The following is a 23,705-nucleotide window of genomic DNA, read 5'->3' on the forward strand; positions in this document are numbered from 1 at the left end:
CCAAAAACTGTCTTTTTCCGTCTTGAAAGTTGAAACTCCATATCCACTTCCCTAGAAGTGTCCGATTAGTTGACTCAAAATTGATGAGACCAAGGCCACCATCCTTAATCGGGAGGCAAAGAATGGACCATTTAACCCAATGTATCTTCTTCTTATATGGGGACCCACCCCAAATGAAAGTTGAGACAAGATTCACCATCCCAGAGAGAATGGAAGCTGAAATTCTAAAAATTGACATAAAGTATACAGGCAAACATGACAGCACGTGCCTAACCAAGGATAATCGACCTCCAAATGATAATAAATTGGACTTTCAGCCCTCAAGCCTTTGGGAAATTTTACTAATAAATGGATCCCAAAAAACAGTGGAGTTTCATTTTGCCCCAAGCGGAAGGCCAAGATAATCAGAGGGGAACGAACCTTGGGAACACCCAATAGAGTTAGCCCAACTCTCGACGATTTCATTCTCGATGTTAAACACAAAGAGTCGACTTTTCTTCAAGTTAATTTGTAGACTAGATGCGAGCTCGAACATTAATTTTAAAGTTAAATTTTATATATTTTATTAATTTAATTCTAATTTAAAATACTTTTATTAATATAATCCTAATTCGAAATAATTTTATTAATATAGTTCTGACTAAAAATAATTCAATAATTTGAATCTATGATTCTCTCCCGAAACTTTTAACTTGTCGGGATTTCATTTGATACAGTATCATAAAATTTTATTAATTTAATCTTAATTTGATACAGTATCATAAAAAATATTAAATTGATAAAATTTTAAATATAAATGATTAAATTAATTAAAGTCTCAAATTAAGATTAACTTAATACAAATATATAAATTTTAAGAACTAAAACTATTATTTATCGAGCCACATTAGGTGTCTGTTCTAATTTTTAGACGAGACATATTCGTAACATTTTTTAATCAAATAACTAAATTATATCTTTCAGGAGAAAATGACTTGTTTATTATCAAACAATTAATTGAATGACTTGAGCTGTATTTTACCCTAAACAATAGTGATGATATGAAAACAAATTCCTAACAAAATTCTTCAACAGATTCTATAGAGAAAAGAAAATCTCATCATCTTTTGCTATTCTACGTACACAATCTGAAGTTCATTTACCTGGATTTCATTTGGAAAACTCTATTGTACCAAACTGAGTGAAGAATCATATGAAATATGTCGTACTTCTCAGGCTTGGGATGCCAAAGAAAATGTTGCTGTATCTTTTTTATTGCATCTGCAGATACCGCTTTTCTGGGATCGATAACAGGATCTTCTTCAAGTTTGGAATATCCTTCTCTAAAACAAATACGGTGAATGATTCCCAGTTCAAAACCTCGAAAAACGGGGGCACAAAATTGTCGGATATGATCACTGGAACGCATTCATAGGAAATGGCCTCTACCACCCTTGGACTATTAACTTCGTATCCTCTCGGGCAAAGGCAGTACTTGCTGCTCTTCATGTGCCGGATGTAGTTCAGTTTCCCCTTAACATTAGGCATGTTAGGCATCTTGCCAAAGACTTTCATGTTGGGATCTTTGTTTCCCCAATGTTCTAACAGAATTGGCCTTAGATAACCATGCATGCTTCCTGCAAAGAAAGCCAGGATCTATCTCTTAGATGGAGGGCTGCCCCTGAGGTCTCTAAGAGGTTTCTTTGGATTCCGGACATAAGTCTCCGGAAGAGACACGTCCTTGCCGAAAACATAACCTTCTCTAACATCCGAATTGCAGAGGGCTTTTATGCAATTGGCTATGGGTTCCCTTGTTTCAGACGGTGCCTGAGAAAAGTAGTGTTTATTAGAAGATAGTTCCAATAAGAAGAAAAAACAGAGAATAATTGCATCATTGTATGAAAAATATCAAACTATTGGTCTCTAAAAGAAAAATGAAACAATGCAGCCATTGATTTGCAAGCATACAAAGGGTATACAGAGGTCGAGGTAAAAACAGGGAGACAAGAATTTATAGTGGAGAAAAATCAATCATTTGGCAATAACTTCTAATAAGTAAAATAGATGCCATGTACACTAAGGTATTTGAAATACTAGTGGTATGTAAAAATAGATGGACTATTTGAAATTTATGAACAATTCCGAACACCCAAATGTATTGAAAGCATGAAAAGCATTACCCAGTCATGGCAAGCAACCAGAAAATGATCAGCTCCTTCAGTTCTATTCCAGAAAGGATATTTTGCTGCAATCGTATCCACGTAGTTCTTTAAATACTGTATAAGGGGCTTATGACTGTGAGAATCAGCCACATCCAAGGTTTCCTCTAACATTCCGGAACTAAAACGCAAGTAAAACAAGTGGGCATATCTTGGGTTTTTAGTGACAAATTTTGTATTAGTTTCCAGCTGCTTCATGAACCATCCTTCAGAGGCATAAATACCCTTGAGAGGCCACGCATGTGCTATTGGTCTTTTTCCTTCCCTGTAGACATATACTTTGAGTATGTTTTCCATCAATTCATAGCTCCTGAAAATGATAATGTATACTGTTTATACCTTATGCACACCAGTAACTAGTTCTGTTTACCGCAAACTTACCATTCTCAATTCAACCAGCACTCTGCTTTTCCTTGTAATACATTTTGGTGGAGAGTTAAAATTGAAAGAGAAAAATGGAGTGGTAATCTACCTTTTGAACATAGAAACATTCCGATAAAGAGGTGCATAAAGTTGTGGATCGTTCTTTATAATGGGTGCATTCTCGATCAGCAATCTTGCTTCTGGTAGAACTTCGTCAGCTTCTGAAGGCCATCTTGGTGTCTACAAAAACAATGGATATAAAAAAGAAACATTGAAATATAGAACTAACATATCCCTTTGTAATAAGGGAAATCAAAATGTATGAGCATACCTTGGATTCATATGAAACACGGCTCTGATAAACCAAATTGTTCATGTCAGCTATTGTAGTTAGTGCAGGTAAGGTCTCAGGCTTTTCCTTCATCTTGGGAGCCTTGAGGGGAGCAGGATCATCAACTGATTTGGTGAAACTTTTTTGCATCTCTTTCGATTTTTCATTCTTTTCTAAACTTGGTGTTGCATGTTGCTGTACTGAAGATATACTGGAATTGGAAGAAACAATAGGAATGCTGACATTTGTCTCAACAACTTTTTCAAGGTAGGTACTGAGGCCCATATCTGAGGACAATGTGTTTATCAGTGATAAACCGATACTTTCATTCCCAATATTGTTGTTTGAAGTGCTGACATCAACGGTACCATTTTTTGAAGAAAAACTTTCATCGTTTTTGCCAACATCTTCGGCTGTACTTGAATTATTGGAACTTCCAGGGAAATTCACTGTGGAAGTTTTGTGTAGGTCCTCGGATTCTTCCCTGAAAGAAATGATATCCATATCTAATGTAGAAGACTTATTCAAGCCTACTTCTGCTAATGTGAAACCATCTTCTGAGGCCCCAACATCATTAGTTTTAGCTGTTTCATTAACAGCACCTGTTTTGTTCTGATGTAGAAGAAATGCTATCCCTTTGTCCACAGTTGCATTCGTATTTAACTCAACCAGTTCAGCAGTTGAAGTTTCCTTCCAATCTTTGGTACCCTCGTCAAAAGCAGAAGATTTATTCAAGCTCACATCTGCTTCTGATATAACATCATCATCCAAATATATGTCCTTCCCTTCAAAGATCTCAGCATCATGAGCTGTCTCATTAGCAGCATTTGTACCAATAAAGTTCAGACCAGATTCGGCAGATGGCAGACCGATATCCAAGAAGCGACTTTGTTCCTCAGCATCATGAGCTGTCTCGTTAGCAGCTTTTGTACCATTGAAGTTCAAACGAAACTTGGCAGATGACGGACCGGTATCTGAGAAGTTACTTTGTTCCTCAACTGAAACCTTACCGGAAGGAAATAATGACGAAAAAACATTCCCGTATGGAGGAAGTTCAAGATACTGGAAAGTTATAATCACAGCAAACGTTATCCCTATAAGCCATATCAATTTCCTGGTATCCACTTGAAGCAGAGATTTAAGTTCATGCCTCGTTGAGAAACCACTCGACCGATTGTCAACTGATTAAAACAGTAATATCATCCCCTGCATTGCGTTCCCCGGTCCCTGAATTAGTCAAAATGAAACTCCACTAATGCATGAATGAAAAACTCAGTAACTTGGAAAATTCCGAAACATAATCCAAGCAAAAGGAGCTTAGAGATGTACCAAACAAGCCAAATTGTTTCAAGAGATAAACTGTTGAATAATTGAAATTTCTATTGATTACTAAAGGGATATTAAGACCGATTCGTATTTTTCAATTATCGATCTAACGCTAGTTCTTTCGCTTGTTCATCTTTCCCTTAATTAGACATGCAAATCCAGAAAGATACAGAGGAAAGGCAAAACAACAAGAAACTCAAGATCAATGGTCAAATAAAACCGGAGAAAGATATACGTACGATTTTCGGTCATTGAACTCTTGTTCTTCAATCTTCTGTTTGGTTGACAAGAAAACAAGGACGAAAAAACGAAAATTCTCAGAAAGTAAGCTTGGAATCGTCTCCAAGAGGTGGGCACTGGACAGTGCCAAAACTGGAGACCGGGTTTTCCTCTTTTCTCTTCACTTTATTTGATTTTCTTTACCTTTCTATAAAGAAATCTATTTTATTAGCAGCCAAAAAATGAATTCCAGATTTGCATGGGGAGTTTGAAACTTCAACGGGAAATTCAAGGCTTCTTACAGCTTCTGTTTTACTGAAACTACGAGAATATCTAAAACGTGTAAACGGTGATTCCCGTGGTATTAATGATAGTAGCTTGAACTATATATTCTTTTAGACGACAAAGGACACCAATCTCAGTTGATATTACGTATTAACCACAGCCTTTTTGTCTTCTCACCCGACAGTCTTTAATGCACGATCGGCGCATTTAGCGCTCCCTCAATCTTCTCCTTAACGTAACGGACCCGTCCCCGCGTTTCACTCTTATCTTTTTCCTCTAAAATATCATATTTTTAAAAAAGTGCAAAAATTTAGTTTTCGATTTTGACTAATTTACCCAAATATCTCATTTTAAATATTAAATATAGAAATATCACAATGAATCTTATATTGCTTAAATATTATTTTTAAATAGTTAAATATAATCTTTTAATATATACTTATAAATAACTAAAGATAAAATGTAAACCTACGTAGTCGTTATTTGATTTCATTTGTGTATATACTAACACTTTTTTCAATATATGTTATGTAAATTTATTTTAAAAAAGTCTTTTATTTTTTATTTATTACTTTCTTTTCTTCATTTTAAAAATTCATGTATTGTTCAAAAATAAAAAAGAAACATGTTCTATCAACTGCATTTTCTAGAATCCTTTCATGTTATTAAAAATGCATTAGGTTATTCTTGTTTTTTCGTCGTTTAGATGACATATGCAACAAAGCAACTAATTATGCATAGCTTTTCAAAATTTTAATAAAAAAATATTATTTCGATAATTAATCGAATATGATTTCTATTTTGATATGTAATTCTAATAAATGATATATTTGAGGAAAGTAACCTTCTATTTTCAAATTAGGAAGTTTTGGTCTTTTTCAATCAGTAAGAAAAATCCTTATATTATTACGTAGAAACACGTTCTCGGCTGTAATTATGTTCTCTCATCCTTAAATATTATAATTATAATTTTAATAATTTTATAATAAAACAGAAGAAAATCATAAAAAAATATCGAATATCGGTGATTATATAAAAAACCATAAAGAGATAAGAACAAATATAAAAATCCATTGGACTTATAATATTATTAAAATAGTTATTATTATAGAATTTATATATGAATCAAGTAATATTTGTTCAATTCTTTAATTAATTGAAAACTCCTACATTCTATCACTAAATATACACAATAAAAACATATGTCTTTAAAAGCTAGCATTAATGTGCCATATAGGGATATATATTCTTCATCCAACTGGGATTATAATAATTCAGATCGATTTTAGAGAAAAAAAATTGCTGACTATTTAAGATTGGTATTTGTTTGAGTTGAGTTTAAAAATTGAATTCATGAATTTATAATTATTATTTAAATTTTATTTAATTTAATTTTTACATAAATAAATATATGAAATTCGAGTACAGTTTTTATTAATATGAGTAAGTACAAAATAGTATCTGTTTAAAAATAACTTTTCAACGATTTGATATTGAACCGCTCACATCAATGTCATTCATGGTGTTCGAATCTGAGACCTCAAAAAATAAAAATAATTCTTGTACTATTAAAATCGCTTAATTTGTGCAATCTAGTTAAATTTACTCATTTGAAATTTAATTAAACTTAAATATAATTATTTATAATATTAATTAATTATAATTTAAATATGGATATAACGGTTCCCGTCATGTTAGAGGCCGTGGAATTCACTACCCATGAACGAAATGTGAGGGACTTATGCTATCGTTGTCTTAGTTGCCAAGAATGATGTCGACTCTCAACAGTACATCAATTAATATTATTATTATTTTGAACAAATTATTATTACTATTAGAAATGTAGCAAATATTGTTTGATTCCCTCATGTACTTTTTGTTATCACGTAACAAATGATGGGGCTTCGCCTTATTATTATAACATTTATTATGAACGAATGTGGTTCAAAAAAGTTTATATGTGTAAGAATCGTCTTTCGATTGGGTTCGGAATTGGATTCCGGCTTAGAAAAATGAATTAGGAGACGTCACTGATAATTTATTTTATTAAAAATAGGTTGATCGAATACCTTATTTCTTACCTGATTTACGTCTTTCCAGTGATATGTCAGATTCGAGAGTCGGTTACAGTCAAGGAATGGCTAGCACCCTTTAACTGCCCTTTCGGTACTACGTAATTTTCAGTGGTCATTAAGTAAGAAAATTGTAAGTTTAACTTAAAAAGTAAAATAACGATCCAAAATTAATTATCTCAGATCGATTTGAAAATATCCTTAAAAAATCAAAAGATGTGTCAGATAAAAAATGAAAATAATAAAGAAAGTAATAAACGAATGACATAAAGAAAATAATAAAGAATAAAAAAATAAATGAATAAAAAAATAAAGATAAAAATGAATAAAATAAATGAAAAATAAAGAAGAAAAAATAATGAAAAAAATATAACAACTAAATAAAAAAATAAGAAGATAATATAAATAAAGAAATGAATAAAACATATATAAGGGAGATAAGAAAATAAAAGTAAAGAATAAATAAAAAAACAAATAAAAATAAATAAATAAATAAAATGTAAAAATAGTAGAAATATGTAGGAAAAAAGTAACCATAGAATAATAATAATAATAATAATAATAATAATAATAATAATAATAATAATAATAACAATAAACAAAGTAGTAATGTAATATAAATAAATAGAAATCTAAGAATAAAGGAATATAGAAAATAATATATATATATATATATATATATATATATATATATATATGTATATGTAATAATGATAATAATAAAATATAAATAATAATAAAACGTGATATGCATAAAAAATAAGAAAAATAAATAAATAAATTTATATTTAAAATATGAATTGAATCAGGGGCTAAATCAAAAGAAAGTCAAAATTAGAGACCAATTCAAAAACAAATCCGGGATCAAAGTAAGCATATAGGGAGTGCGAGGGGCAAACTGAGATTTTTCCATTTTTTGCGTGAAAACACGCAGATCTACCGTGTACGGTCGGGTCGAACGAGACTCATGCGGGTCGATATAAAGCCAAAACACATGTTTTAATTCTCATTTCTTTCTCATTTCGAAACCAGAATCACTCACCCCCTTGTTCTTTGTTCTCTGGGTGTTCTTGTGTTCTTGAAGAACACATGAACACCGTCGCATGTTCCAGATTCCGGCTGGCTAATATTTTAAAAAAAATTATTTTCTGAAAGCTTTTCGGATTCTCCCTTTAAAAATCCAAACTATTTTTCAAAAATCGCTTTAGAAATGTGTAGATCTGCAAAAAGAGTTTCGAGAACAAGGGCCTCACCTTGTTCATCGGCCAAAAAGGCTTTTTTTTGGGTGTTATTCGAAACAAAACGACGAAGTAAATGCACATGCAAGATAAAACGAAAAAGGTATGATTTTTTTACCCTTTATTTTGATTCGAAACAGTTACAAAATGTGGATATCTGAGGTTGTTTTGCTCGTATTTTACTAACGAATACTCATAAGATTTGTGTGTATTTGCTTCTGTAAAATCCTCCATGATTCGTGTGTTGTTAACCTTCATTTATAATACAAAAAAAGGTTTTTTCTAGTGGTTGAATTCGAGTAAAACTCGGTGTGTTTGTTGAAGTCCTATTCGAAATAACAATCTGCTCTGTTTGTTGTGGTGGCCGAGGAAAACGACGATGATTGCGGGTTGTTAGAGGGTCGTAACGTGCAGTTGTGGAGGTCTTGGTCATGGGTGATACAGCACCGCTTGGAATGCTAGGGTTCTGGAAACCCTAGCTCGTTGTCTGCGTGTGTGTTTGGGGTCTGGGTTGGACCGGGGTATTCTGCTGGGCCATGCATGTGAACTTGTATTTGGGGCACTAATTGGGCCTGAAAAAAAGAAAATAGAATGTAAATAAATAATAATTAATTTATAATATAATAACATTTTAAGGACGAAATTAAGTGTCTTCAGCTGCCCCTCTTTGCTCATTATTGTGTAACGAAAATAAAGAAAAGATTAAAAGACATAAATTTCGGCCATATCGAATATCCTCTGTCGTAGAGTTGAAATCGGATGTTGAAACTTGTTTGTCAATTTGAATTGAATCCTGAAATGACTCCCTCTTCATGAGGTTGTGTTGTGAATGGCTCCTTAGTTGCTAAGTCGGGTCCATCTGTTGGGGTATGATACCCTCCACTGGGAAGTTGGAATCGTATATGAAATCAGAAAATGGCTTTTTGTTTTCCATTCTTGACATGGGTCTTCTTCTTGACTTAAAGACCTCAGTGTGAAAAATTTAACCGGAAAGTAGTTATTTGCTGTTATCATGTGGTTGATGGCATCGAGCTGAATGGAATCGAACTCGTCAGTTTTGATATATAGCCTTTCTTGCCTTGAGCTATGCTGTAAATTTACTATGCCTATGAGCTGAGTGAAATCGAACTCGAAGGTTTTGTATTTCAAGAGAAACATTTCAAAGGTTTTTTTCTCAAGAGAAACTGTCTCAAGGGAGACAAAATTTTGTTTCATGTGAAAACATATTCAAAGATTGGTGTTTCAAAAGAAACTATCTCGAGAGAGACGAAATTTGTTTAAAGGAAAACAGATTCAAAGATTTTGTTTCAAGGGAAACTGTCTCAAGAGAGACAAAATTTGATTCAAGGGAAATTGTCTCAAGAGATACAAGATTTATTAAGAGAAACTGTCTAAAGAGAGACAAAACTTAGTTCCAAAAGAAACTGTCTCAAGGGAGACGGTATTTGTTTCAAGGAAAACAGAGTCAAAGATTTTGTTTCAAGGGAAACTGTCTCAAGAGAGACAAAATTTGTTTTAAGAGAAAATGTCTCAAGAGAGACAAAATTTGTTTTAAGGGAAACTGTCTCAAGAGAGACAAATTTTTTTAAGAGAAATTGTCTTAAGAGAGACCAAACTTTGTTTTGAGTAAATTAGTCTTGAGCGAGGCAACCCCTTTTTTCGAGAGGAACAATCTCAAAGGTGATCGATAATCTGCTTGTTCATGCATGTTAAAGAAATCCTTTCAGAAGCTTTAATCGTTGACTTAAGGAAGTCAAATCTGTGGATGACATGTTTGTTGTGACACTAAATCACTTCATCGGACACGATATCCTTCTTCGTGAAGTTGAAATCGTGGATGACTCATTCCCTGTGAAATTGAGCTTTTAATTGGATGTTCTTCGTTGTGAAGTTCAGATCCACACTTGTAAATTGCACTTCTTTTTTAGTTCAATATCTTTCGTTGTGAAGTTGAAATTGACTCTAGTATGAATCTGAAAAATTATGCACATATGCGATGCTATGGATGTGATGCTCCTATGTATACCTAAAATGTATATGTGAAACATGTTATTTTAGGGTTTAGAGAGAAATCTCAATCTTTGTTTGTCAGTCTCGACGATTCTTGATGCTGGACTCTTGAATTTCTGATTCTTGATATTGGATTCTTCAATATGCTTAAATCCAATGTACAGAATGTTGATATGTGAAGGGAATAATTGCATGAGCAGTCTTCATTCTATCTCTGACTCAGTTCAGGATGTACTCTTGCAAACCTCAACCTAAGACAATTTATTTTCCTTGCTCCAACAAATTTTGCCCAAAAAAATTGGCTTCTCTTGCCCCATCTTCAATCCTGAGCTTCGGAGAGATATTCGTTGATTTCCAAGACATGCTTCCAGAGAACTTATCTTGTTTGAAAATGCTTTTCTTCTTTTGAATTTTCAAAATTTTGAAAAATATCAAAAGAAGTTTTGAAAAATATTGCCTTCTTCTAGGTTTCACAATTGAAGCAAATCATAAAACATGAGTTCATTGGATATCAAAAGAATCAAATGCTCTTTTTAATCTTTGATAACTGCAAACCTTTAACAAATATCAAGATCGAAAAGTTGGTTTAGAGGTGAGTTATTTAAATTAAGGTTTATTTCATCGACTCGATCATCGTGAAGATTATGGCATGCCCTTCTTTCTTGATTTGGCATTTTGATCGGAGGCGAACAAAATGAAACAACTAGCAAAATCAATGGCTAGACCTTTTCAGAACACTTCTGTTTCAGTTCTCTGAAATCTTTCATTTGTTCAAGCTTCGTAGGCTCTTTTAACAAAGGCAGTGCATAAATATCGGTCTAAAAATGAAATTCTTGAGTGCTCATGTGAAATTGACTATAACAGGTGTTCCTTAACTCCCTTAGTCCATTTTTACTGAAACTCCTTATTTAAATTTGCCATTGTCTGGCTAGCTGAATCCATAAAGTCGGGGCGTTTAACCAATTGCTCTAGAGAGACAACTCAAGTTTTATTGTATATTATAATCACCTTTATCAGGTTAGCTGAATCTTTTCCATAAAGCCGGTGCGTTTAACTAATTGCTTTAGAGGGACAACTCAAGCTTTATTGTATATATATAATATTATAATGTGGGTATACGGGTCCAATTTCTTAAGTTTGTTAAGAAAAACCTGTTATAGTCTAGGTGTTTTTGAAAGTCATAAAATCTCATCGTTAGAGTTCAATTCCCAAGAAACTGACATAAACTAGATTCACCTACTTGATCATTCCATCTGAGAAGATCCTGATCATCATTGAACGTCATTAACAGAAGTATAAACCAATTAGCTTTACAATTGCAGGTACTAGATGCCCCATTTTATCCGCTCCTAATATATACCTGAATAACAAACCTTTGATGGACTCTTCATGAGAAGAAAAAACCAGCTCGGTCCCTGTAAGAGAAGAGCATGTAGTCTGATGTATCTTTTAAATTAGGACCAAGGGGTCTTTGTTTTACAGGGTTCAATCTTGTCATTTGTCAAAGATTTACAACCTCAATTATTAAAAATCTTTAATTATGGTGATATTCAAGGAATTTAAAATTTTCTCATTTCCTCATAAGGAGGCATTTATTAAAAATGTTTGAACGTCAAGTGACTTAAAAAAATTAACACATAAGAAGTACAAAAGGAAGAAAACAAATTCAAACAAGATGATATGCTTGAAAATGCAACAAAATTCCTGATGGATGCCCCATCCGACTCTCGATCAGAATGCCCCATTACACATTGAAAGTCAATGCCCCTGAATCAATCAGATCTTGAACCTTACGTTTCAATGCCCCATAGTTCTCAGTGGTGTGCCCTGAGCTCCCAATATGATAGTTGTATATGGCGTTAATATCATGGCCTTCAGGATATGGAGCCTCTCTAGGTTTGGATTGAACCGAAGTCACAAGATTTTTCTCAACTAGCGTTGGGAGCAACTCTTCATATATAATTGGGATTGGACTGATGCGAGTCTTTTTATAGAAGACATTATATGGTTTAATCCCCAGATTAGTCAGGTAAGATTCCCTTTCATTCCTTGGTTCTCTCTAAGTTCGTTTAGAAGTACCGGATGGTACAGCTACAGTGGTTGAGATCGTAACACCTTTGTTAGCGTTGTAGGTGTTGACATTGTTGATCTTTTGCTCTTTGCTCTTCATTGGAGGCTTCTCACTGGGGTCATTTCCCTTAATTTTTCTTTGTTTTATAGCTAGCTCGATCATCTCACCAGCCATAACTAGATCTGAGAAACTTCCCGATATGATTGCCACTAGGTGCCCGAAGTAAGGTGCCTTCAGGGTTTGTACAAACAGCTTCATGGTTTCCTTTTCGTCCAAAGGTGGATGAACTTGCACAACCAAATCCCTTCATCGCTATGCGTATTGTTGGAAACTTTCGTTGTGTTTTTTCTCCAAGCTTTGTAGCATAACCCGGTCCGGTCTCATATCGTTAATATGCTTGTATTGCCCCAAGAAAGACTTGGTTAAGCATTTCAATATCTTAATATAAGTTCGGCTGAGCTGGTTGTACTACTGGATAGCTGAACCGGACATGTTCTCCTGGAAGCAGTGGATCAGGAGTTGGTCATTTCCCCCATATCATGTCATCTTCCGATAGAACATAGTGATGTGGGCTGAGGGATAGTTGTTCCCATCTCAGGGACCTTAAACTTTAGTGGAAGCACCAAATCTGGAACCAGGCTCAGCTCCATTGCGTCCACTCCATAATAGTCATGGTCCCCTTGGACCATTTTCATCTGATATTCTAACATCCTGATCTCCTCTTCCATCTTCTTTGCCTTATCCTCCTCGTCAAAATCCGAGATATGATAGTCTTCCGGATGATTGTCAGTGTTGGTTGCGGAAGGTTGTATATTTTCACCAGATATGGCTTTCCCCTTGATAGTAGATGAGTCTCCTTGTAATCCGGGTAAGATCCTGGGTGAGACAACCACTTGTGGGGTTGGTGGTATGTTGACTCTTTCAGATGAACCTGCTCCCGGTATACTGACTTGTTGGAGACCCAATAACTTGGCCATAATTTGATCGACCAAGGACTCCTGGTTCTTCCTGATGGACTCCAGGGTACTTTGACTGTTCCGAGTCATCTTATCCTCTAGTTCTTTCTGCAGTTTTGCCATATTCTCTTCGATTTGAATGATTCTGGCCTCCATTCGCCTCTTTTTCAAGTGGGTGTTATGTGGATGGGGTGTGTCCAATGCTTGAGGTGGTGTATCCAGTATGTGTTCATTTTGATGAGACATGTTTCTTGTTAGTTAATGCGAATGTTAGGAAAAATAAAAAATGCAAAATATGTCTAAATGCATGATGCATGAAATGTTCGAGACATTAATCCAAAAACATGCATGTTATTATAAATAATCCTTATTGGGGACAAAAGTGTTTTATCTTTTAAGAGACAAAAATATCCTGACAGGTTATGACATGTTAACTAGTCTTCTGCCTTCGTTTGTCACCGGCCGAATAACCTGTTGAACTGCTCCGGCTTCTCTGGATGAACCGTGCAAATGTTGAGTTGTTTTTTGTGCTGGTCCAACAAGTCTCGAATGACTACATCTCTGGCATTTATCTATTGTTGAACATGTTCCCAACGAATACATCATTGGAGCCCTCAATTGATAGGAACTACGTGGAGTTCATTTGTCTATTTCTTGAATTCGTCATCAATGGTCTCCAATTTCAACTATCGTTTTGCCATTGTTGTCTTTGAAGGGACTCCCAATATCAGTAACCTTCATCTTGCCCATGCAGCCTCTGCTAGTCAGTTCTTCAAAGATAGACTTTTATTGCGTTTGATATAGACCCGGTTCATTCTGAGTCCTTTATAATGCAACAGAGTGATATACTTTTCAATTGTGGACACCACGTCTTCTGGATTGAATGTGACACATAGTCGCCTTGTAGACTGTCCTTTGTATTTTTATCTCTTGTATTATAACCCCTTTGTCCATTAATGCAAATTATTTATGTTTAACGAACACGTTTTTGGTGGATCAACACCTTTTTTGAATGAAGCAAATGATGAAAACTAAAATGCAAGAAAAAAATGAAAAGAGTTAGTGAGGTAAATCAAAATAATAATGAAAATGAAAAGTCCTACCCCACATGATATCTACCTTACCCGGACATGATCTCTATCCCGCATGTTAATTTCAAACAAATTCTTATCGCATATTTGTCTAATTTGCATACTTTGAATAGAAAGTAAAGCAGGAAATGATTCAGGTAGCCTAGGGTTTGAAATGAGGTTTCAGGGTGGGCTCTAATTCTCCATCGTCTCTCGGGTTATGTTCTAAAAAACGATACCCGAGTTCTCCTTGTCGGTGCCCCCTTGGGCTTGCCAGACCCTTAGTCCTAAACCCATCACAGGCTTGTGTGGACTAAGTTAAACTCGAGATGACACATTCCCTTATGTCTGCAAGGTGAATAAATTCACACGAAGACATAAGGTATTAAGGTATATGAATCCCGAAGGCTACTTGCTAGGCCCGCACAGTGAATAAATTCACACGAAGACGTCGCTTTCACCCCTACTTAAAACAAGGTTCAGAGCTCGGGTATAGAGCCTTAGAGGAAAAAATGAGTTTAGAAGGCTGAAATCATTAGAAAATGATTAGTACAACTATACTTGAAAATATAATCAGAAGTAAGTAATAAGGATAGAAAAATTACCTTAAAATTTAAACTTATCATTTTCATTAAAAAGACAACTGGAAATTACCTTAGCCTGACTCACTTACCTGTCCCCAGCAGAGTCGCCAAGCTGTCGGAACCATCTTTCGGTTGGGCCCGGAATTGGGCTTCGACTTAGAAAAATGAATTAGGAGTCACCACCGATCATTTATTTTATTAAAAATGGGTTGATCGAATACCTTATTTCTTACCTGATCTGCGTCTTTCCAGTGATATGTCGGATTCAGGAGTCGGTTACAGTCAAGGAATGGTTAGCACCCTTGAACTGCCCTTTCGGTACTATGTAATTTCCAGTGGTCATTAAATAAGGAAATTGTAAGTTTAACTTAAAAAGTAAAATAACGATCCAAAATTACTTGTCTCAGATCGATTTGAAAATATCCTTAAAAAGTCAAAAGATGTGTCAGATAAAAAATGAAAATAATAAAGAAAGTAATAAACGAAAGACATAAAGGAAATAATAAAGAATAAAAAAATAAATGAATAAAAAAAGTAAAGATAAAAATGAATAAAATAAATGAAAAATGAAGAAAAAAATAATGAAAATAATATAACAACTAAATAAAAAAAATAAGAAGATAATATAAATAAAGAAATGAATAAAACGTATATAAGGAAAATAAGAAAATAAAAGTAAAGAATAAATAAAAAGAAAACAAATAAAAATAAATAAATAAATAAAATGTAAAAATAGTAGAAATATGTAGGAAAAAAGTAACCATAGAAAAATAATAATAATAATAATAACAATAAAAAAGTAGTAATGTAATATAAATAAATAGAAAACTAAGAATAAAGGAATATAGAAAATAAAAAAATAATTATATATATATGTATATGTAATAATGATAATAATAAAATATAAATAATAGTAAAACGTGATATGCATAAAAAATAATAAAAATAAATAAATAAAAATTAAAATTTAAAACATGAATTGAATCAGGGGCTAAATCAAAAGAAAATCAAAATTAGAGACCAATTCAAAAACAAATTCGAGATCAAAATAAGCATATAGGGAGTGTGAGGGGCAAACTGCAATTTTCCCATTTTTTGCGTGAAAACACGCGGATCTACCGTGTAGGGTCGGGTTGGACGAGGCTCATACGGGTCGATATAAAGCCAAAACACATGTTTTAATTCTCATTTCGAAACCAAAATCACTCACCCCCTTGTTCTTTGTTCTCTGGGTGTTCTTGTGTTCTTGAAGAATACATGAACACCGCCGCATGTTCTAGATTCCGGCCACCGTTGCCGCCTCGCCGGCCGACGATCATCAGCGGTGAATATTTAAAAAAAAAAGTTCAAAGCTTTTCGGATTCTCTCTTTAAAAATCCAAACTATTTTTCAAAAATCGCTTTAGAAAGGCGTAGATCTGCAAAAAGAGTTTCGAGAACAAGGGTCTCACCTCGTTCATCGGCCAAAAACGCTTCTTTTGGGTGTTATTCGAAACAAAACGACAAAGTAAATGCACATGCAAGATAAAACGAAGAAGGTATGATTTTTTTACCCTTTATTTTGATTCGAAATGGTTACAAAATGTTGATATCCGAGATTTCTTTGCTCGTATTTTACTAAGGAATACTCGTAATTTTTCTGTGTATTTGCTTCTGGAAAATCCTCCATGATTCATGTGTTGCTAACCTTCATTTATAGTACAAAAAAGGTTGTTTATAGTGGTTGAATCCGAGTAAAACTCGGTATGTTTGTTGAAGTCCTATTCGAACTAACAATCTGCTCTGTTTGTTGTGGTGGCCGAGGAAAATGGCAGTGATTGCGGGTTGTTGGAGGGTCGTAACGTGCGGCTGTGGAGGTCTTGGTCATGGGTGGTGCGACGCCGCTTGGAATGCTAGGGTTCTGAAAACCCTAGCTCGTTGTCTGCGTGTGTGTTTGGGGTCTGGGTTGGATCGGGGTATTCTGCCGGGCCACGCATGTGAACTTGTATTTGGGGCACCATTTGGGCCTGAAAAAAAAATAAATTGTAAATAAATAATAATTAATTTATAATATAATAACATTTGAAGGACGAAATTAAGTATCTTCAATATGTAATATGTTTCATATTACATTTATCTTAGTTATATATGATTAAATATGTTTGAAAATAAAAAATAGATTCACGTTAATCTAATTTTTCATTAGCATATAAAAATTGTTATTTACAAATTATATTGAAAATTTTTATTACAAATTCATGTTAATTCAAAGTTGGTTTAACGAGCGTAAAAAATAAGTGTATAAATTATATTTTCCGTTAATTTTATATACCTATTTTTTTGGGTTAAAGTAGATATCTATGTTTAAAATGTTATCTTTTTAGATGCATGATTCATTACAATATTTAACAAAATTATTATTTGACAAGTGCAATATATTTAAATTTTTATTTGAAAAAAAATTAAATTTATATTTAAAAGAATCCCAATTTGTCGAGAATTAAAAGATCTTAAAATTCCTATTTTTTTCATCACCAACGTTGTAGTCTGACCAAAAATTAAACGCTCACCAATTGTGTGAAACCCAACATCATGTGTGAAATCTATGTCGCATAAACAAGCACATACAGAGGATTCAATCCCCGAGTTTGTTTTATGCCAACGCTTCAAGCACTAATGCAACCACCATCGCATGTATGATTAGGGTTTATGGATTAAATATTTAAGATTTTAAGGAATTAAGTTTAAAGACTGAGAATTTAAGGGTTGAGGTGATGACAAGAGTAATGGTCGATCAATGGGTGGGTGACTGTTCGACATCAAAGGTAATGATTGGAGATGGTCGACGACAATAATAAGGGAGATTAAAATTAGAGATTTTTTTATTTTTTATTGATATTTTAGAGTAATTTTAGATTTTTTGAAAATAATAATATTTTAAGTTTTTTTTTTAATTTTTTAAATGTCATGAATACAACACATGTTAGATAATATTTTTTTTAACGGCCGTTATAACGTAGACACCTAAAATAGAAATGTTGAACATGTTAAACACTTATTTTGAATAAATAAGTTAAACCCCTAAAATTAACGAAATGTATAATTTATATACTTATTTTTAATTAAGCTAAATAATGGAAGATGAAGTATATTAATATTCTACGTTTGTTTAAATATATAAAAGGTTTAAATTAATTATAATTTTAAAATATTTTAAAATAACTTATTTTTAGCTATCAAAACTTAATATTTGAAATAGTGTTTTTCTTGTTAAAATTTATTTTCAAGTTATTATAATTAATATTAATTAAAAGTTGATGTCAAGTTCGATAAAATTAAAATTTTAATAATAATATTTAATCACATTAAAATTAAATGATAAATTTATTTGTATTGTTAAAATATAATACTAAATATCAATCAATATAAATATATAATAAAAAATTAATATTGACATGGTTTAGTATCAAATTTGCACTTTAAATCAGTTATAAATTATAAATTAATTTTCTATTTATTACGATGTACAAATTAATTATATACATAATTGAAAATATTTATATTTACAGGAATAATAATTATGAATTAAAATAAAATATAATATTTTTATTATAGTAAAAAAGTTAATTGATACTCTATATTTTTGACCCGGTTTATTATTCTGACAGCCCGACCCATTGGCATCGTTGACTTTGCCGCTACAATGAAAAACGCCATATTTGAAAAACCCTAACCCAAAACCCTTTTCCACAAGCAACAATTTTTTCTCTTGCAGTTGAACCTAATTAATTGAAGGAAATTTAGAGATAAACAAGCTTGCTTATTGAGCGCGAGGGAGAGCAATGAAGGTAGATAGGGAAGACGGACGCTCGCAGAACCAGTTGAGACCTCTCTCCTGCTCTCGTAATATTCTCCATCGAGCTCATGGCTCTGCCAGTTGGTCACAAGGTACTTCATTTAGGGAAAAAAGGGGTAAACTGTTGGGAAATTGTAGTATTTTGATTACATATATGATTATTTTTTAATTTAGGAGATACGAAAGTCCTTGCTGCTGTTTATGGGCCGAAAGGTGGAACTAAAAAGAATGAGAACCCTGAAAAAGCTTGCATTGAAGTTATTTGGAAACCTAAAACAGGACAAATAGGTGCTTTCTTTAAAATCCTTTTTAATTATTCTTGCATTTGAAGTTTGTTAAGCTGGGGTAATTTTTGAAAAATGTACGTTGGTGTTTAGGGAAACTAGAAAAAGAATATGAAATGATATTGAAGAGAACCCTGCAGAGTATTTGTATGTTGACTGTTAATCCAAATACATCAGTTATAATCCAGGTAGGTTATTTGTTAACTACCTGTGAAAAGTATCTCTTGTTTATGGCTGAGTTGTTCATAGATCAAGTTTATGTTTTGTCTGGCAGGTTGTGAATGATGATGGTGCTGTATTCTTTATGCATTTCCCATAATATTGTTTTACAGTTTCATTTCTTTGTTCCATAGGTTTCAGTTTTCCAAAGCTTAGGCTTCCAGTGTTTATATTCTAATGCTTGTGCTTGTTAGAGATATGTAACCAGAATCTACATTGGGAAAACTATAATTTGAGAGACAATGATGTTGCTGCATGGAGTGTTAATGCTAGAGATTTCATTTGAGTACCTTTTGCTTAAATTATGATTCAATGATTGTATGTCCACAGTCCGCACCCATCCCCACAAAACGATTTAATTAGTATGTAGATATATTATGCATCTTCTTGACGATACGTCGATATCATTGTAATCCTTGATATTATCTATATAGCTTCTCCCAGGTGTCATTAATGCAGCATGCATGGCCCTTGTAGATGCAGGGATTCCTATGGGGCATCTTGCTGGTGAGCAATGAAGACGTGCTCATATCTCGTTTCATCAATACCGAGTACCTAACTTCTTGCTGATCTTATGCTGGATTTTGCAGTCTCAATATGTTGTTGTGTGGCGAGGAGTGGGCTTGGTGTATTGGACCCAACCAAGCTAGAAGAGCAGGTTATCACAAAATTCCTTAATTAATTAATTATAATTTTCTTCTGTAAGTAGAATTTACCTCATGTGTGAGACTTCTAGCCTCCAAAAGGGGGGAATATCCAATTATGTTCGAATAGTCTGCACTGTAAGCTATACTTTGACACCATTAGCTTTCGTTGTTTAAATCCTATTTCCTGACATTCACGTCATTCATGATAACAGAATATGAAGGCATTTGTATATTTAATCTTCCCAAACTCGGTCCATTCAGTCCATCCGGAAGGATCACTAAGTGTGCAAGGTGAACCCATTGAAAATGGGATTATTACATCTGTTACTCACGGTATAATGTCAGGTATTCATTGCTGTCTATAAGCTTATCCTTTTTGAATTAATTTTACTTAGTGGCCGTGTAATCACATGTAATTGTGAATAATGTCATGTTTTTGGAGATTAAAGGCTGCTGTCAAATAAATTGAATGCATCACTGTTATTGGTATTCATTCGGGATCAAGAACTTGGGAATTGCAAATACCAATTTCATTGAAATAGAACCGCTTGCCTTTGAAGTCTTTCTTGCATTGATTTAGGTTGTCGTAACTATGATATTTATTTTTGGCCTCTTGAAGTATTAGTTGGGCTTAAGTCATCTGTGATGTTATATTTGATTCTAGTATATTTCTTATTCAAACCTGTGCTCCAGTGGATGATTATTTTTACTGCCTAGAACGGTGCGTGCTGCAAGCACCAAATTGTCTGGTTTTTTCAGGAGGAACTTGCAACAGCAGTCAATTGATTCATCTAAAGCTGGGTGACATTATATCACTTTCAGTCGCATAATCTCAACATTGGGGAATCCCTGGTTTGTTGAATTTCATGTTTCACCGGACTTCGGCATCAGCTATTGTTGTTTTGGTTGAGCTCTCATTTCCATACACTTTCACAACCTTTCTGACCAAATTGTATTAGAAGTTTGATGTAAAGATATCCTTATTGTTTCTAAGTTTTGATCTTGTTATTACAATTGTTTGATGAAAGAGAAATTTTCCTTTCTGACCAATCGGTTTTTATTGGTCTTTTAATGATAGTTACGTATTCGGACAGACTACTTGTTCTTAATTCAATTGGCTGGTTTGATTTTTTCACCTCCCCTCAGTTTTTTAGGTGCATGGTAAAAAGCAGAAATGCTTGCCGTACCGCAATTTTAAATGCAGTAAACTACTACAACAACTATTATTTAACCTATTTACCACAATGCAAAAACAAGTCATTCTTTAAGAAATTATTACAATATAATACTCTAATTCCAGCAATTCGCCGATGTAAAAGGGTAATTGCATAGTGTTTTCCTTTACCTGTTTTGGCCAGGCAAGTTATTATTGACCAGTATAGTTAAAGAACAGCAAGTAGATGGTTACCTAACATTTTTAACAGCGATAAAATGGTCTGTAACCACTCATGCTTTTACAATTTACTGGGTATGGAGTGGATGGTCGGAAGTTCTTAGCTAACACATTCACTGCAATTAGTGTCTTTTGGAAAGGAAAATTGCCTGAAAAAAGAAATGAACCTCGAAACAAAGCTAGTCTTGAACCACATAATATCTCATCAATATCACTGAATTTATTTATGTATCTCATTTCTTCCTTCCCGTATCTTCTCTTCTTAAATGTTGTCATTGAGACCATACCAATTAACCCCAACTCACCAAATTAAATTCGTAACTACACCGCCAATGCATCCCTTTGTATATCTCTACCTAGCTCTTGCAGGCTTTCAGTTCAATCCACCAATATCCCATTCTTTTCTCTCATGGAATTCTATGGCAGGAAAACTGGTCATTGTATTATGGATAACGAAAGCAATCCAACTCAATCGCCTCCTAGGCTTTCGATTCGAACTCACCTAAATATGTATGACCAAGACCTCCAGTCCAGCCCCGGAAGACCTTCGAGTCCCCAAATGAGTGCTGCTGCTATGGATTCATTGTTGCCACCTGGTAGCCCTGAAACATCATGGACACTCTCTCCTCTTCAAACTCCATCGCCTTCTCTCCTCTACCACTGCATCGCTTCTCTTCATCGAGAGGACGGTAATATCCATTCTATCGCAATCTCAAAAGGATTGGTTTTCACCGGTTCTGACAGCAAACGTATTCGTGTATGGAGGCAGTCTGACTGCACCGAGCGGGGTTGTATCAAGACAAGTTCCGGTGAAATCCGAGCTATTTTGGCTTTTGGTAACAAGCTTTTCACCGCACATAGAGACTGCAAGATCAGGATATGGAATTACACGGTTTCAGATAATTTCGGGTTCAAAAAGATCACAACACTCCCTAAGAGAAGCTCATTTCTTTTGTTCCCAACGACAAGCAGCCAACAACATAAAGACTGTGTTTCTTGCATGGCTTATTACCATGCCGAAGGGCTGTTGTACACTGGCTCATATGATAGAACAGTTAAGGCATGGCGGCTCCAAGATAACAAATGTGTGGACACATTCGTGGTTCATGAAAGCAAGGTCAATGCCATAGTGGTTAACCAAGATGATGGGTGCGTTTTCACTTGTTCCTCTGATGGATCTGTGAAGATATGGAGGAGGTTATATAGAGAAAACTCCCACACTCTAACCATGACACTGAGATTTCAACAATCACCGGTAAACGCCATGGCAATAAGCTCGACATCTAACAACTGTTTTCTCTATTCGGGTTCGTCCGATGGCACCGTAAACTTCTGGGAGAAAGAAAGAATGTCCGGTAGGTTCAACCACGGCGGGTTCTTACAGGGTCATCGGTTTTCGGTTCTTTGCTTAGTGGCTATCGAGAAGTTGATATTTAGCGGATCAGAGGATACAACGATTAGGGTGTGGAGAAGAGAGGAAGGGAGCTGTTTCCATGAATGTTTGGCAGTGCTTGATGGTCATAGAGGGCCTGTTAGATGCTTAACTGCTTGTTTACAAATGGAGAAAATTGTGATGGGATTTTTGGTTTACAGCGCTAGCTTGGATCAAACATTCAAGGTATGGAGGGTCAAGGTCATGCCCGAAGAGAAAACCTGTTTCGATTTAGCAGATCGAAACAATTTGAAGAAGAAGACAACGGCGGAATACGACATGAGCCCCGTGTTGTCTCCTTCGTGGGTTGAGAAGAAGCTTCAAGCTAATCATTTCCAGTAAAATTTAAGACAATGTTTATGTTGGTAGTTCAGTTATGTTTTTCTTATATTAGTTCCATTTGGTAGTTCTTATTCTGAACCAAGCTTGTCGAAACAAAAGGCTAGCCAAAAAAGAAAACCTCGTTATTTTATTAAGGAATAGCCATTAATGAAGGTCTGGAATTGAATCCCTGATGTTCGAAGGAAAACCCTGTATATGAGCAAACATTGAGCGCGTGTGTCGGACTCGGACGCGGATAGTCCAAGAAAAAGGCTTTCAGTTCTACTCTAAAGAACAGCTAAAGCAGAACCAAAATGAGAACTAAAAGCAATATATACTTATTTTCATTTTCATTTTACCATTGAAGGCGAACCCCGACGTTTCAACATGGAACCTTCGGACTCTCCGACTTATTCTGTTTAGATGCCAACCAATGACTTGAGTTCCAATACAAACAGGGCCCTCCATTACAGCTCTACTTTTGTCCCATGTTTGCTTGGCCAGAGTGAAATAAACCGCAATAGTGGTGAGCACATGTATACATGTGAATGAGATACCTGATATGCCTCATTTTCTGAAAGAGAATTTTCCCCCTACTATTTTATACATTTTTAGTTGGAGTATTAAATTATAAAAATATTTAATTTCTAAATTTATTTCAAATACTATCAAAGAAAATTTTTAACTTTTATTCCATTTAAATACATTTTAAATATTTTGAATTTTGAATTTAATCATATATTACTTTTATGATAAATGTATTGATTTATTTATAACTAAATCACAAATTCAGAAATTAAGTTGTTTTTTTCAAAAAATCAAGTACCAAATTGATAAAATCAACATCTTTTC

The 23,705-nt window shown here is 34.1% G+C and overlaps 1 protein-coding gene and 2 pseudogenes across 1 annotated transcript; 2 read left to right on the forward strand and 1 right to left on the reverse strand.

The window, feature by feature from the left end:
* Positions 1-1,053: 1,053 nt before the first annotated feature.
* On the reverse strand, positions 1,054-13,225 carry LOC120117810 (annotated as a pseudogene).
* Positions 13,226-18,399: 5,174 nt separating this feature from the next.
* LOC120117857 lies at positions 18,400-20,799 on the forward strand (annotated as a pseudogene).
* A 710-nt stretch (positions 20,800-21,509) lies between these two features.
* LOC120117880 (protein JINGUBANG-like) lies at positions 21,510-22,952 on the forward strand. Its single transcript, XM_039138058.1, has one exon. The coding sequence runs from the start codon at positions 21,510-21,512 to the stop codon at positions 22,872-22,874; it is 1,365 nt and encodes a 454-aa protein (XP_038993989.1). The 3' UTR covers positions 22,875-22,952.
* The last annotated feature ends 753 nt before the right edge of the window (positions 22,953-23,705 follow it).

This window comes from Hibiscus syriacus, unplaced genomic scaffold (assembly GCF_006381635.1).
Source record: "Hibiscus syriacus cultivar Baekdansim isolate YM2019G1 unplaced genomic scaffold, ASM638163v2 tig00110321_pilon, whole genome shotgun sequence".
Classification (NCBI taxonomy): domain Eukaryota; kingdom Viridiplantae; phylum Streptophyta; class Magnoliopsida; order Malvales; family Malvaceae; genus Hibiscus; species Hibiscus syriacus.

Bases quoted from the DNA above. Each gene is read 5' to 3' on its own strand.
- LOC120117880 (XM_039138058.1), top strand. From the start codon at position 21,510: ATGGAATTCTATGGCAGGAAAACTGGTCATTGTATTATGGATAACGAA.